At 38.2% G+C, this 17,383-nt stretch overlaps 1 protein-coding gene across 2 annotated transcripts in view; it reads right to left on the bottom strand.

Annotated features, from left to right (window-relative positions):
* Positions 1 to 1,367: 1,367 nt before the first annotated feature.
* The window catches only part of LOC127418077 (evC complex member EVC), a 34,814-nt gene continuing 18,798 nt past the window's right edge, over positions 1,368 to 17,383 (bottom strand). Inside the window, exons 16-21 of one of the 2 annotated variants that reach the window (XM_051658455.1) lie at positions 17,242 to 17,383; positions 16,979 to 17,081; positions 16,473 to 16,563; positions 2,022 to 2,103; positions 1,809 to 1,856; positions 1,368 to 1,699 (exon numbers count right to left, since the gene is read on the bottom strand). In XM_051658455.1, the coding sequence (XP_051514415.1) occupies positions 1,816 to 1,856; positions 2,022 to 2,103; positions 16,473 to 16,563; positions 16,979 to 17,081; positions 17,242 to 17,383 (459 nt within the window). In that variant the 3' untranslated portion in view covers positions 1,368 to 1,699; positions 1,809 to 1,815. Of the gene's footprint in view, positions 1,700 to 1,808; positions 1,857 to 2,021; positions 2,104 to 16,472; positions 16,564 to 16,978; positions 17,082 to 17,241 lie in introns of those variants that run through there. The other variant, XR_007893360.1, reaches the window with a different exon arrangement.

The following is a 17,383-nucleotide window of genomic DNA, read 5'->3' as shown; positions in this document are numbered from 1 at the left end:
TAACTTCTCCGGTTAGTTTAATAATAATAAAATAAAATCTTGGGTAGGTCTAGCCCACCTTTGTCAATCGGCCTATGTAATTTACTGAAGTGTAATCTGAGACATTTACCATTCCAAATGAAGGACTTCGCTATGCTATCAAATTGCTTGAAATAAGAGAGGGGGACATCTACAGGGAGAGATTGTAGCAGGTAGTTGAATTCTGGAATACAGTTCATTTTAATAACATTAACCTTCCCAATCATCGATAAGTGTAATGAAGCCCACCTGCCCACATCGCTCAAGAACCTTTTTATTAAAGGGTCAAAATTAACTAACTAAATCACACAAATTTGCTGGGAATAAAATGCCCAAATACTTAATGCCCTGTTTGGGCAACTGGAAGGTGCCTGGCTGGAAAGCCGTTTCTGGGCAGTACGCTGTCAGAGCCAAAGCTTCGGATTTAGACCAATTGACTTTGTATCCTGAGAACTTGGAAAAGGAATTAATAATTCTGTGGAGGCAAGGCAAAGATCTAGTGGGGTCAGAGACAAATAATAAAATATCATCTGCTTAAAGTAAAAGCTTATCTCATTCCACGTGGAGAGAGATAATCCACTCATATTAACATTTGACATTTTGACATATAAGAAAAAATTGATTGTGTGTCAAAAATAAAATTATAAAGACCACATTCCAACATTAGTGTAGCAATCAAACTCCAAACTTCCCCCAGAACCAAACCAACAGAAAAAAGAAAAATGTGCGCATTAACCCCGCGCACGACAGCGCCAATCGACGTCCATCCCTCTAAACTCAAACAGTCCATGTACGCCTATGAGAGTCCCTGCGACAACTTTGCCATCGGATTGCTCAAGTCCAGTGCTTCTATACAAAAATTTGTGACACAGAATTACATGGCAAAAGATAATCTATAAAACAAATTCCAGCCAATAGGTGGAATAAACACAAAGAGTGTGTAGATTCATCCATAAAACTGTCCCGAGGGAGTGTTATTCCACAAAATAAACTCCAGCCGCTAGCAGAACCAACACACACAAAAAAAGCGCATAGTTTCCTCAAACAGTCAAGTGAATGATCAGCGAGTCGGTCCACTTGGCTGCAACGCGAGTACAACAAAATATGTGATGTGTGTATTTAGGATGCATCAAATGTCATTTATGAAATTAGTCTCAACAGGACAAAGGAGTCGGTCATTTCATTTAAAAAAGGTTAAAAATGTCATTTCCATCAGTGTCATTTCCAGAACACAATACACAATTTGAGATGTGCTGGAAATTATTTTCATGAGTTGAATGACATAAATCTCCTGTGATGCATGAACACACACTGATGGATATTGTTAGTACACACATTAAATCAACTAGTGAGAGTGTGAAACATGTTTTAATCAGACTTTCTAGAAGTGCACAGACTAAAAAACATACAACATTTTAATGAAACATTTTTGTGGCAGCATCTAATAAAAATGAACACTTTACTATACATACACAACATACAATATATACTAAATATTTTAAACATATACAACACACAATTGTTGTTTATTTTAAGTACCATTTCATGTATAATCATCCTGTAACTGCAATAAAAGTTTTCACTAATTAAACACAGGCAGGTTAAGCACAATAACACACTGTTGTACAGATAAAAGTAGTTTATTGTGTTGCTGTGAGTCTGTGTGGTGTTCTGTTCAGATCTGAAACACACAAAAGCACACTGTGAGAAAAGAGTTGAATCATGTGTGTGTTCAGAATGACTGCAGAACACAATAATACATCAAAGAATCTAATAACAACATTTATTACCTGAAGATCATGTGACTATCTGGACATCTGTGTCTCTGACCTCTGACCCTAAATCACCACAACAACAAACACAACACATGAACACACATCAGATCATTCATTCTCCACATCAACACATTCAATGTGACAGACAGATGATTTCTAGAGAGACAGATCCTCTGTGTGTGTGTGTGTGTGTGTGTGTGTGTGTGTGTGTGTGTGTGTGTGACTGACCTGTAAAATCCTCCTTGTTCATGTTGTTGAGAGACACACGTGCTAGAGCTGCCAGACGACACATGAACGCCTCCTCTTCATCCTACACACACACATACTGTATATACTCTAATCTGTTATGTGTGTGTGATACTGTATATAAGAACATACTCTGATCTGTTGTGTGTGTGTGTGTGATACTGTATATAAGCACATACTCTGATCTGTTGTGTGTGTGTGTGTGTGTGTGATACTGTATATAAGAACATACTCTGATCTGTTGTGTGTGTGTGTGTGTGTGTGATACTGTATATAAGAACATACTCTGATCTGTTGTGTGTGTGTGTGTGTGTGTGTGTGTGTGATACTGCATATAAGAACATACTCTGATCTGTTGTGTGTGTGTGTGTGTGTGTGTGGTACTGTATATAAGAACATACTCTGATCTGTTGTGTGTGTGTGTGTGTGTGTGTGATACTGTATATAAGCACATACTCTGATCTGTTGTGTGTGTGTGTGTGTGTGTGGTACTGTATATAAGAACATACTCTGATCTGTTGTGTGTGTGTGTGATACTGTATATAAGAACATACTCTGATCTGTTGTGTGTGTGTGTGCGTGTGATACTGTATATAAGAACATACTCTGATCTGTTGTGTGTGTGTGTGTGTGTGTGTGATACTGCATATAAGAACATACTCTGATCTGTTGTGTGTGTGTGTGTGTGTGTGTGTGTGATACTGTATATAAGCACATACTCTGATCTGTTGTGTGTGTGTGTGTGTGTGTGTACTGTATATAAGAACATACTCTGATCTGTTGTGTGTGTGTGTGTGTGTGTGTGTGATACTGTATATAAGAACATACTCTGATCTGTTGTGTGTGTGTGTGTGTGTGTGTGTGATACTGTATATAAGAACATACTCTGATCTGTTGTGTGTGTGTGTGTGTGTGTGGTACTGTATATAAGAACATACTCTGATCTGTTGTGTGTGTGTGTGTGATACTGTATATAAGAACATACTCTGATCTGTTGTGTGTGTGTGTGTGTGTGTGGTACTGTATATAAGAACATACTCTGATCTGTTGTGTGTGTGTGTGTGATACTGTATATAAGAACATACTCTGATCTGTTGTGTGTGTGTGTGTGTGTGTGTGTGTGTGTGATACTGTATATAAGAACATACTCTGATCTGTTGTGTGTGTGTGTGTGTGTGTGTGTGTGTGTGTGTGTGATACTGCATATAAGAACATACTCTGATCTGTTGTGTGTGTGTGTGTGTGTGTGTGATACTGTATATAAGAACATACTCTGATCTGTTGTGTGTGTGTGTGTGTGTGTGGTACTGTATATAAGAACATACTCTGATCTGTTGTGTGTGTGTGTGTGTGTGTGTGATACTGTATATAAGAACATACTCTGATCTGTTGTGTGTGTGTGTGTGTGTGTGATACTGTATATAAGAACATACTCTGATCTGTTGTGTGTGTGTGTGTGTGTGTGTGTGATACTGTATATAAGAACATACTCTGATCTGTTGTGTGTGTGTGTGTGTGTGTGTGTGTGTGTGATACTGCATATAAGAACATACTCTGATCTGTTGTGTGTGTGTGTGTGTGTGTGGTACTGTATATAAGAACATACTCTGATCTGTTGTGTGTGTGTGTGTGTGTGTGTGATACTGTATATAAGCACATACTCTGATCTGTTGTGTGTGTGTGTGTGTGTGGTACTGTATATAAGAACATACTCTGATCTGTTGTGTGTGTGTGTGTGTGATACTGTATATAAGAACATACTCTGATCTGTTGTGTGTGTGTGTGTGTGTGTGGTACTGTATATAAGAACATACTCTGATCTGTTGTGTGTGTGTGTGTGTGTGTGTGGTACTGTATATAAGAACATACTCTGATCTGTTGTGTGTGTGTGTGTGTGTGTGTGATACTGTATATAAGAACATACTCTGATCTGTTGTGTGTGTGTGTGTGTGTGTGTGTGGTACTGTATATAAGAACATACTCTGATCTGTTGTGTGTGTGTGTGTGTGTGTGTGTGTGATACTGCATATAAGAACATACTCTGATCTGTTGTGTGTGTGTGTGTGTGTGTGGTACTGTATATAAGAACATACTCTGATCTGTTGTGTGTGTGTGTGTGTGTGTGGTACTGTATATAAGAACATACTCTGATCTGTTGTGTGTGTGTGTGTGTGTGTGGTACTGTATATAAGAACATACTCTGATCTGTTGTGTGTGTGTGTGTGTGTGTGTGTGATACTGTATATAAGAACATACTCTGATCTGTTGTGTGTGTGTGTGTGTGTGTGTGGTACTGTATATAAGAACATACTCTGATCTGTTGTGTGTGTGTGTGTGTGATACTGCATATAAGAACATACTCTGATCTGTTGTGTGTGTGTGTGTGTGTGTGTGGTACTGTATATAAGAACATACTCTGATCTGTTGTGTGTGTGTGTGTGTGTGTGTGTGTGATACTGCATATAAGAACATACTCTGATCTGTTGTGTGTGTGTGTGTGTGTGTGTGATACTGTATATAAGAACATACTCTGATCTGTTGTGTGTGTGTGTGTGTGTGTGTGTGTGTGTGATACTGTATATAAGAACATACTCTGATCTGTTGTGTGTGTGTGTGTGTGGTACTGTATATAAGAACATACTCTGATCTGTTGTGTGTGTGTGTGTGTGATACTGTATATAAGAACATACTCTGATCTGTTGTGTGTGTGTGTGTGTGTGTGTGTGTGTGTGTGTGATACTGTATATAAGAACATACTCTGATCTGTTGTGTGTGTGTGTGTGTGTGTGTGTGTGATACTGTATATAAGAACATACTCTGATCTGTTGTGTGTGTGTGTGTGTGATACTGTATATAAGCACATACTCTGATCTGTTGTGTGTGTGTGTGTGTGTGTGGATACTGTATATAAGAACATACTCTGATCTGTTGTGTGTGTGTGTGTGTGTGATACTGTATATAAGAACATACTCTGATCTGTTGTGTGTGTGTGTGTGTGTGTGTGATACTGTATATAAGAACATACTCTGATCTGTTGTGTGTGTGTGTGTGTGTGTGTGTGATACTGTATATAAGAACATACTCTGATCTGTTGTGTGTGTGTGTGTGTGTGTGTGATACTGTATATAAGAACATACTCTGATCTGTTGTGTGTGTGTGTGTGTGTGTGTGTGTGATACTGTATATAAGAACATACTCTGATCTGTTGTGTGTGTGTGTGTGTGTGTGTGATACTGTATATAAGAACATACTCTGATCTGTTGTGTGTGTGTGTGTGTGTGTGTGTGTGTGTGATACTGTATATAAGAACATACTCTGATCTGTTGTGTGTGTGTGTGTGTGTGTGGTACTGTATATAAGAACATACTCTGATCTGTTGTGTGTGTGTGTGTGTGTGTGATACTGTATATAAGCACATACTCTGATCTGTTGTGTGTGTGTGTGTGTGTGATACTGTATATAAGAACATACTCTGATCTGTTGTGTGTGTGTGTGTGTGATACTGTATATAAGAACATACTCTGATCTGTTGTGTGTGTGTGTGTGTGTGTGTGATACTGTATATAAGAACATACTCTGATCTGTTGTGTGTGTGTGTGTGTGTGTGTGATACTGTATATAAGAACATACTCTGATCTGTTGTGTGTGTGTGTGTGTGTGTGTGATACTGTATATAAGAACATACTCTGATCTGTTGTGTGTGTGTGTGTGTGTGTGTGATACTGTATATAAGAACATACTCTGATCTGTTGTGTGTGTGTGTGTGTACTGTATATAAGAACATACTCTGATCTGTTGTGTGTGTGTGTGTGATACTGTATATAAGAACATACTCTGATCTGTTGTGTGTGTGTGTGTGTGTGTGTGATACTGTATATAAGAACATACTCTGATCTGTTGTGTGTGTGTGTGTGATACTGTATATAAGAACATACTCTGATCTGTTGTGTGTGTGTGTGTGTTACTGTATATAAGAACATACTCTGATCTGTTGTGTGTGTGTGTGTGTGATACTGTATATAAGAACATACTCTGATCTGTTGTGTGTGTGTGTGTGTGATACTGTATATAAGAACATACTCTGATCTGTTGTGTGTGTGTGTGTGATACTGTATATAAGAACATACTCTGATCTGTTGTGTGTGTGTGTGTGTGATACTGTATATAAGAACATACTCTGATCTGTTGTGTGTGTGTGTGTGTGTGTACTGTATATAAGCACATACTCTGATCTGTTGTGTGTGTGTGTGTGTGTGTGTGATACTGTATATAAGAACATACTCTGATCTGTTGTGTGTGTGTGTGTGTGTGATACTGTATATAAGAACATACTCTGATCTGTTGTGTGTGTGTGTGTGTGTGTGATACTGTATATAAGAACATACTCTGATCTGTTGTGTGTGTGTGTGTGTGTGTGATACTGTATATAAGAACATACTCTGATCTGTTGTGTGTGTGTGTGTGTGTTACTGTATATAAGAACATACTCTGATCTGTTGTGTGTGTGTGTGTGATACTGTATATAAGCACATACTCTGATCTGTTGTGTGTGTGTGTGTGATACTGTATATAAGCACATACTCTGATCTGTTATGTGTGTGTGATACTGTATATAAGCACATACTCTGATCTGTTGTGTGTGTGTGTGTGATACTGTATATAAGCACATACTCTGATCTGTTGTGTGTGTGTGTGTGTGATACTGTATATAAGCACAAACTCTGATCTGTTGTGTGTGTGTGTGTGTGTGTGATACTGTATATAAGAACATACTCTGATCTGTTGTGTGTGTGTGTGTGTGTGTGGTACTGTATATAAGAACATACTCTGATCTGTTGTGTGTGTGCGTGTGATACTGTATATAAGAACATACTCTGATCTGTTGTGTGTGTGTGTGTGTGATACTGTATATAAGAACATACTCTGATCAGTTGTGTGTGTGTGTGTGTGATACTGTATATAAGAACATACTCTGATCTGTTATGTGTGTGTGATACTGTATATAAGCACATACTCTGATCTGTTGTGTGTGTGTGTGTGTGATACTGTATATAAGCACATACTCTGATCTGTTGTGTGTGTGTGTGTGTGTGATACTGTATATAAGCACAAACTCTGATCTGTTGTGTGTGTGTGTGTGTGTGTGATACTGTATATAAGAACATACTCTGATCTGTTATGTGTGTGTGATACTGTATATAAGCACATACTCTGATCTGTTGTGTGTGTGTGTGTGATACTGTATATAAGCACATACTCTGATCTGTTGTGTGTGTGTGTGTGATACTGTATATAAGCACAAACTCTGATCTGTTGTGTGTGTGTGTGTGTGTGTGATACTGTATATAAGCACAAACTCTGATCTGTTGTGTGTGTGTGTGTGGTACTGTATATAAGAACATACTCTGATCTGTTGTGTGTGCGTGTGATACTGTATATAAGAACATACTCTGATCTGTTGTGTGTGTGTGTGTGTGATACTGTATATAAGAACATACTCTGATCTGTTGTGTGTGTGTGTGTGTGTGTGATACTGTATATAAGAACATACTCTGATCTGTTGTGTGTGTGTGTGATACTGTATATAAGAACATACTCTGATCTGTTGTGTGTGTGTGTGATACTGTATATAAGCACATACTCTGATCTGTTTTGTGTGTGTGTGTGTGTGTGTGTGTGATACTGTATATAAGAACATACTCTGATCTGTTGTGTGTGTGTGTGTGATACTGTATATAAGAACATACTCTGATCTGTTGTGTGTGTGTGTGATACTGTATATAAGCACATACTCTGATCTGTTGTGTGTGTGTGTGTGTGTGATACTGTATATAAGCACATACTCTGATCTGTTGTGTGTGTGTGTGTGTGTGTGTGATACTGTATATAAGAACATACTCTGATCTGTTGTGTGTGTGTGTGATACTGTATATAAGAACATACTCTGATCTGTTGTGTGTGTGTGTGTGATACTGTATATAAGAACATACTCTGATCTGTTGTGTGTGTCTGTGTGTGTGTGTGTGTGTGTGTGTGTGTGTGATACTGTATATAAGAACATACTCTGATCTGTTGTGTGTGTGTGTGTGTGATACTGTATATAAGCACATACTCTGATCTGTTGTGTGTGTGTGTGTGATACTGTATATAAGCACATACTCTGATCTGTTGTGTGTGTGTGTGTGTGATACTGTATATAAGCACATACTCTGATCTGTTGTGTGTGTGTGTGTGTGATACTGTATATAAGAACATACTCTGATCTGTTGTGTGTGTGTGTGTGTGTGTGATACTGTATATAAGAACATACTCTGATCTGTTGTGTGTGTGTGCGTGTGTGTGTGATACTGTATATAAGAACATACTCTGATCTGTTGTGTGTGTGTGTGTGTGATACTGTATATAAGAACATACTCTGATCTGTTGTGTGTGTGTGTGTGTGTGTGTGTGTGATACTGTATATAAGAACATACTCTGATCTGTTGTGTGTGTGTGTGATACTGTATATAAGAACATACTCTGATCTGTTGTGTGTGTGTGTGATACTGTATATAAGAACATACTCTGATCTGTTGTGTGTGTGTGTGTGTGTTACTGTATATAAGAACATACTCTGATCTGTTGTGTGTGTGTGTGTGTGATACTGTATATAAGCACATACTCTGATCTGTTGTGTGTGTGTGTGTGTGATACTGTATATAAGCACATACTCTGATCTGTTGTGTGTGTGTGTGTGTGATACTGTATATAAGAACATACTCTGATCTGTTGTGTGTGTGTGTGTGTGTGTGTGATACTGTATATAAGAACATACTCTGATCTGTTGTGTGTGTGTGTGTGTGTGTGTGTGATACTGTATATAAGAACATACTCTGATCTGTTGTGTGTGTGTGTGTGTGATACTGTATATAAGAACATACTCTGATCTGTTGTGTGTGTGTGTGTGTGTGATACTGTATATAAGAACATACTCTGATCTGTTGTGTGTGTGTGTGTGTGTGTGTGTGTGTGTGTGTGTGTGATACTGTATATAAGAACATACTCTGATCTGTTGTGTGTGTGTGTGATACTGTATATAAGAACATACTCTGATCTGTTGTGTGTGTGTGTGATACTGTATATAAGAACATACTCTGATCTGTTGTGTGTGTGTGTGTGTTACTGTATATAAGAACATACTCTGATCTGTTGTGTGTGTGTGTGTGTGATACTGTATATAAGCACATACTCTGATCTGTTGTGTGTGTGTGTGTGATACTGTATATAAGAACATACTCTGATCTGTTGTGTGTGTGTGTGATACTGTATATAAGAACATACTCTGATCTGTTGTGTGTGTGTGTGTGTTACTGTATATAAGCACATACTCTGATCTGTTGTGTGTGTGTGTGTGTGTGTGTGATACTGTATATAAGAACATACTCTGATCTGTTGTGTGTGTGTGTGATACTGTATATAAGAACATACTCTGATCTGTTGTGTGTGTGTGTGTGTGTGTGATACTGTATATAAGAACATACTCTGATCTGTTGTGTGTGTGTGTGTGTGTGATACTGTATATAAGAACATACTCTGATCTGTTGTGTGTGTGTGTGTGTTACTGTATATAAGAACATACTCTGATCTGTTGTGTGTGTGTGTGATACTGTATATAAGCACATACTCTGATCTGTTGTGTGTGTGTGTGTGATACTGTATATAAGCACATACTCTGATCTGTTATGTGTGTGTGATACTGTATATAAGCACATACTCTGATCTGTTGTGTGTGTGTGTGATACTGTATATAAGCACATACTCTGATCTGTTGTGTGTGTGTGTGTGTGATACTGTATATAAGCACAAACTCTGATCTGTTGTGTGTGTGTGTGTGTGTGTGATACTGTATATAAGCACAAACTCTGATCTGTTGTGTGTGTGTGTGTGTGTGTGGTACTGTATATAAGAACATACTCTGATCTGTTGTGTGTGCGTGTGATACTGTATATAAGAACATACTCTGATCTGTTGTGTGTGTGTGTGTGATACTGTATATAAGAACATACTCTGATCAGTTGTGTGTGTGTGTGTGTGATACTGTATATAAGAACATACTCTGATCTGTTATGTGTGTGTGATACTGTATATAAGCACATACTCTGATCTGTTGTGTGTGTGTGTGTGTGATACTGTATATAAGCACATACTCTGATCTGTTGTGTGTGTGTGTGTGTGATACTGTATATAAGCACAAACTCTGATCTGTTGTGTGTGTGTGTGTGTGTGTGATACTGTATATAAGAACATACTCTGATCTGTTATGTGTGTGTGATACTGTATATAAGCACATACTCTGATCTGTTGTGTGTGTGTGTGTGATACTGTATATAAGCACATACTCTGATCTGTTGTGTGTGTGTGTGTGTGATACTGTATATAAGCACAAACTCTGATCTGTTGTGTGTGTGTGTGTGTGTGTGATACTGTATATAAGCACAAACTCTGATCTGTTGTGTGTGTGTGTGTGTGTGTGGTACTGTATATAAGAACATACTCTGATCTGTTGTGTGTGCGTGTGATACTGTATATAAGAACATACTCTGATCTGTTGTGTGTGTGTGTGTGTGATACTGTATATAAGAACATACTCTGATCTGTTGTGTGTGTGTGTGTGTGTGTGATACTGTATATAAGAACATACTCTGATCTGTTGTGTGTGTGTGTGATACTGTATATAAGAACATACTCTGATCTGTTGTGTGTGTGTGTGATACTGTATATAAGCACATACTCTGATCTGTTTTGTGTGTGTGTGTGTGTGTGTGTGATACTGTATATAAGAACATACTCTGATCTGTTGTGTGTGTGTGTGATACTGTATATAAGAACATACTCTGATCTGTTGTGTGTGTGTGTGATACTGTATATAAGCACATACTCTGATCTGTTGTGTGTGTGTGTGTGTGATACTGTATATAAGCACATACTCTGATCTGTTGTGTGTGTGTGTGTGTGTGTGATACTGTATATAAGAACATACTCTGATCTGTTGTGTGTGTGTGTGATACTGTATATAAGAACATACTCTGATCTGTTGTGTGTGTGTGTGTGATACTGTATATAAGAACATACTCTGATCTGTTGTGTGTGTCTGTGTGTGTGTGTGTGTGTGTGTGTGTGTGTGATACTGTATATAAGAACATTCTCTGATCTGTTGTGTGTGTGTGTGTGATACTGTATATAAGCACATACTCTGATCTGTTGTGTGTGTGTGTGTGATACTGTATATAAGCACATACTCTGATCTGTTGTGTGTGTGTGTGTGTGATACTGTATATAAGCACATACTCTGATCTGTTGTGTGTGTGTGTGTGTGTGTGTGTGATACTGTATATAAGAACATACTCTGATCTGTTGTGTGTGTGTGTGTGTGTGTGTGATACTGTATATAAGAACATACTCTGATCTGTTGTGTGTGTGTGTGTGATACTGTATATAAGAACATACTCTGATCTGTTGTGTGTGTGTGTGTGTGTGTGTGATACTGTATATAAGCACATACTCTGATCTGTTGTGTGTGTGTGTGATACTGTATATAAGAACATACTCTGATCTGTTGTGTGTGTGTGTGTGATACTGTATATAAGAACATACTCTGATCTGTTGTGTGTGTGTGTGTGTGTGTGATACTGTATATAAGAACATACTCTGACCTGTTGTGTGTGTGTGTGTGATACTGTATATAAGAACATACTTTGATCTGTTGTGTGTGTGTGTGTGTGTGTGTGATACTGTATATAAGCACATACTCTGATCTGTTGTGTGTGTGTGTGTGTGATACTGTATATAAGAACATACTCTGATCTGTTGTGTGTGTGTGTGTGTGTGTGTGTGTGTGATACTGTATATAAGAACATACTCTGATCTGTTGTGTGTGTGTGTGTGTGTGTGTGATACTGTATATAAGAACATACTCTGATCTGTTGTGTGTGTGTGTGTGATACTGTATATAAGAACATACTCTGATCTGTTGTGTGTGTGTGTGTGTGTGATACTGTATATAAGAACATACTCTGATCTGTTGTGTGTGTGTGTGCGTGTGATACTGTATATAAGAACATACTCTGATCTGTTGTGTGTGTGATACTGTATATAAGAACATACTCTGATCTGTTGTGTGTGTGTGTGTGTGATACTGTATATAAGAACATACTCTGATCTGTTGTGTGTGTGTGTGTGTGTGATACTGTATATAAGAACATACTCTGATCTGTTGTGTGTGTGTGTGTGTGATACTGTATATAAGAACATACTCTGATCTCTTGTGTGTGTGTGTGATACTGTATAGAAGCACATACTCTGATGTGTTGTGTGTGTGTGTGTGTGTGATACTGTATATAAGCACATACTCTGATCTGTTATGTGTGTGTGTGTGATACTGTATATAAGCACATACTCTGATCTGTTGTGTGTGTGTGTGTGTGTGTGATACTGTATATAAGCACATACTCTGATCTGTTGTGTGTGTGTGTGTGTGTGTGATACTGTATATAAGCACATACTCTGATGTGTTGTGTGTGTGTGTGATACTGTATAGAAGCACATACTCTGATGTGTTGTGTGTGTGTGTGTGTGTGTGTGTGTGATACTGTATATAAGCACATACTCTGATCTGTTGTGTGTGTGTGTGTGATACTGTATATAAGCACATACTCTGTTGTGTGTGTGTGTGTGTGATACTGTATATAAGCACATACTCTGATCTGTTGTGTGTGTGTGTGTGATACTGTATATAAGCACATACTCTGTTGTGTGTGTGTGTGTGTGATACTGTATATAAGCACATACTCTGATCTGTTGTGTGTGTGTGTGTGATACTGTATATAAGCACATACTCTGATGTGTTGTGTGTGTGTGTGTGTGTGTGTGATACTGTATAGAAGCACATACTCTGATGTGTTGTGTGTGTGTGTGATACTGTATATAAGAACATACTCTGATCTGTTATGTGTGTGTGATACTGTATATAAGAACATACTCTGATCTGTTGTGTGTGTGTGATACTGTATATAAGCACATACTCTGATGTGTTGTGTGTGTGTGTGTGTGTGTGATACTGTATATAAGAACATACTCTGACCTGTTATGTGTGTGTGTGTGATACTGTATATAAGCACATACTCTGATGTGTTGTGTGTGTGTGTGTGTGTGTGATACTGTATATAAGCACATACTCTGTTGTGTGTGTGTGTGTGATACTGTATATAAGCACATACTCTGATCTGTTGTGTGTGTGTGTGTGATACTGTATATAAGCACATACTCTGATCTGTTGTGTGTGTGTGTGTGTGTGTGTGATACTGTATAGAAGCACATACTCTGATGTGTTGTGTGTGTGTATGTGTGTGATACTGTATATAAGAACATACTCTGATCTGTTATGTGTGTGTGATACTGTATATAAGAACATACTCTGATCTGTTGTGTGTGTGTGTGTGTGTGATACTGTATATAAGCACATACTCTGATGTGTTGTGTGTGTGTGTGTGTGTGTGTGTGTGTGATACTGTATAGAAGCACATACTCTGATCTGTTGTGTGTGTGTGTGTGTGTGTGATACTGTATATAAGCACATACTCTGATCTGTTGTGTGTGTGTGTGATACTGTATATAAGAACATACTCTGATCTGTTGTGTGTGTGTGTGATACTGTATATAAGAACATACTCTGATCTGTTGTGTGTGTGTGTGTGTGTGTGATACTGTATATAAGAACATACTCTGACCTGTTGTGTGTGTGTGTGTGATACTGTATATAAGAACATACTTTGATCTGTTGTGTGTGTGTGTGTGTGTGTGTGATACTGTATATAAGCACATACTCTGATCTGTTGTGTGTGTGTGTGTGTGATACTGTATATAAGAACATACTCTGATCTGTTGTGTGTGTGTGTGTGTGTGTGTGTGTGTGATACTGTATATAAGAACATACTCTGATCTGTTGTGTGTGTGTGTGTGTGTGTGTGATACTGTATATAAGAACATACTCTGATCTGTTGTGTGTGTGTGTGTGATACTGTATATAAGAACATACTCTGATCTGTTGTGTGTGTGTGTGTGTGTGATACTGTATATAAGAACATACTCTGATCTGTTGTGTGTGTGTGTGCGTGTGATACTGTATATAAGAACATACTCTGATCTGTTGTGTGTGTGATACTGTATATAAGAACATACTCTGATCTGTTGTGTGTGTGTGTGTGTGATACTGTATATAAGAACATACTCTGATCTGTTGTGTGTGTGTGTGTGTGTGATACTGTATATAAGAACATACTCTGATCTGTTGTGTGTGTGTGTGTGTGATACTGTATATAAGAACATACTCTGATCTCTTGTGTGTGTGTGTGATACTGTATAGAAGCACATACTCTGATGTGTTGTGTGTGTGTGTGTGTGTGATACTGTATATAAGCACATACTCTGATCTGTTATGTGTGTGTGTGTGATACTGTATATAAGCACATACTCTGATCTGTTGTGTGTGTGTGTGTGTGTGTGATACTGTATATAAGCACATACTCTGATCTGTTGTGTGTGTGTGTGTGTGTGTGATACTGTATATAAGCACATACTCTGATGTGTTGTGTGTGTGTGTGATACTGTATAGAAGCACATACTCTGATGTGTTGTGTGTGTGTGTGTGTGTGTGTGTGTGATACTGTATATAAGCACATACTCTGATCTGTTGTGTGTGTGTGTGTGATACTGTATATAAGCACATACTCTGTTGTGTGTGTGTGTGTGTGATACTGTATATAAGCACATACTCTGATCTGTTGTGTGTGTGTGTGTGATACTGTATATAAGCACATACTCTGTTGTGTGTGTGTGTGTGTGATACTGTATATAAGCACATACTCTGATCTGTTGTGTGTGTGTGTGTGATACTGTATATAAGCACATACTCTGATGTGTTGTGTGTGTGTGTGTGTGTGTGTGATACTGTATAGAAGCACATACTCTGATGTGTTGTGTGTGTGTGTGATACTGTATATAAGAACATACTCTGATCTGTTATGTGTGTGTGATACTGTATATAAGAACATACTCTGATCTGTTGTGTGTGTGTGATACTGTATATAAGCACATACTCTGATGTGTTGTGTGTGTGTGTGTGTGTGTGATACTGTATATAAGAACATACTCTGACCTGTTATGTGTGTGTGTGTGATACTGTATATAAGCACATACTCTGATGTGTTGTGTGTGTGTGTGTGTGTGTGATACTGTATATAAGCACATACTCTGTTGTGTGTGTGTGTGTGATACTGTATATAAGCACATACTCTGATCTGTTGTGTGTGTGTGTGTGATACTGTATATAAGCACATACTCTGATCTGTTGTGTGTGTGTGTGTGTGTGTGTGATACTGTATAGAAGCACATACTCTGATGTGTTGTGTGTGTGTATGTGTGTGATACTGTATATAAGAACATACTCTGATCTGTTATGTGTGTGTGATACTGTATATAAGAACATACTCTGATCTGTTGTGTGTGTGTGTGTGTGTGATACTGTATATAAGCACATACTCTGATGTGTTGTGTGTGTGTGTGTGTGTGTGTGTGTGTGATACTGTATAGAAGCACATACTCTGATCTGTTGTGTGTGTGTGTGTGTGTGTGTGGTACTGTATATAAGAACATACTCTGATCTGTTATGTGTGTGTGTGTGTGTGTGGTACTGTATATAAGAACATACTCTGATCTGTTATGTGTGTGTGTGTGATACTGTATATAAGCACATACTCTGATGTGTTGTGTGTGTGTGTGTGTGTGTGTGTGATACTGTATATAAGCACATACTCTGATGTGTTGTGTGTGTGTGTGTGTGTGTGTGTGTGATACTGTATATAAGCACATACTCTGATGTGTTGTGTGTGTGTGTGTGTGTGATACTGTATATAAGCACATACTCTGATGTGTTGTGTGTGTGTGTGATACTGTATATAAGCACATACTCTGATGTGTTGTGTGTGTGTGTGATACTGTATATAAGCACATACTCTGATGTGTTGTGTGTGTGTGTGTGTGATACTGTATATAAGCACATACTCTGATGTGTTGTGTGTGTGTGTGTGTGTGATACTGTATATAAGCACATACTCTGATCTGTTGTGTGTGTGTGTGTGTGATACTGTATATAAGCACATACTCTGATGTGTTGTGTGTGTGTGTGTGTGTGTGTGTGTGTGTGTGTGATACTGTATATAAGCACATACTCTGATGTGTTGTGTGTGTGTGTGTGTGTGTGTGTGTGTGTGTGTGTGATACTGTATATAAGCACATACTCTGATGTGTTGTGTGTGTGTGTGTGTGTGATACTGTATATAAGCACATACTCTGATCTGTTGTGTGTGTGTGTGTGTGATACTGTATATAAGCACATACTCTGAGTTGTTGTCTGTACGTGTGTGTTAGCACTGGACTGTGATGCTCCTTTTCAAATGTGGCGAGACACTTCCTCTTTAGGTCAGACACCCTATAAACACACACATCTGACTGTAAAGTATCACTGTAATTCACACAAACATCTTTAAATGAAATTAGTTTAACCTTCTGCTTTCCACAGGCTGTAATAACACAATGATAATAATGCTGGTGTTTGTGTATTCTATAATGAGACTCTACAATGTGTGGTGTGAATAATGACAGTGACTTCTTTTAAACACTCAACACATTCAGCGTCTGCTTAAACTGGACTGTGACTGATTAGTGAACAAACGCTGGTTTAATGTTGCAATAACGCATGTTAAAGTGATGCAACGGTGTGTCTCCAGAAGTGAAATTAACCTGACAAACATTCCCTTAGGTTAAACGATTCATAAATACAGTAAATCATGTTTGCTTCAAGTTTTCTTGTTAGGTGTATGTTAGTTTGGTGTGTGTGTTTGTACCTGTGATGTAATTCAGTAGAGTTTGGTTTTCTGGCCCAGTTGTTGAGTTGTGTGTGTAGTGCTTCAGTAGAAACCTTCCTGTCGGTGTGTGCCTCTGTGTTTTCTGAACACACACACACACACACACACACACAGTCATCAATTGCTTTTCATATCAGTTGTTTTTGCTCTGCTTTTTTTTTTTTCAGACAAAGAATAAAAACATGCTCTCTTTCATGCTCAGGTTAGTGGTTATTATGGGTTATATAGATGAAGGGTTGTACTGGCTGCACTGGTGTGGAGTCGCAGCTGCTGCTGTGTTGACATGACGATGCACTGGATCCGAGAGTAATATTCCCGGACGAGAGACAAAACAGAATCCCGCGTCACATAGACACTTTCACACGCTGCATCAATCAGCCGCTC

Source organism: Myxocyprinus asiaticus, chromosome 27 (assembly GCF_019703515.2).
Source record: "Myxocyprinus asiaticus isolate MX2 ecotype Aquarium Trade chromosome 27, UBuf_Myxa_2, whole genome shotgun sequence".
Taxonomy (NCBI): Eukaryota; Metazoa; Chordata; class Actinopteri; order Cypriniformes; family Catostomidae; genus Myxocyprinus; species Myxocyprinus asiaticus.
The sequence above is the reverse complement of the archived record's forward strand: the minus strand, read 5'-3'. Positions and strand labels throughout refer to the sequence as shown.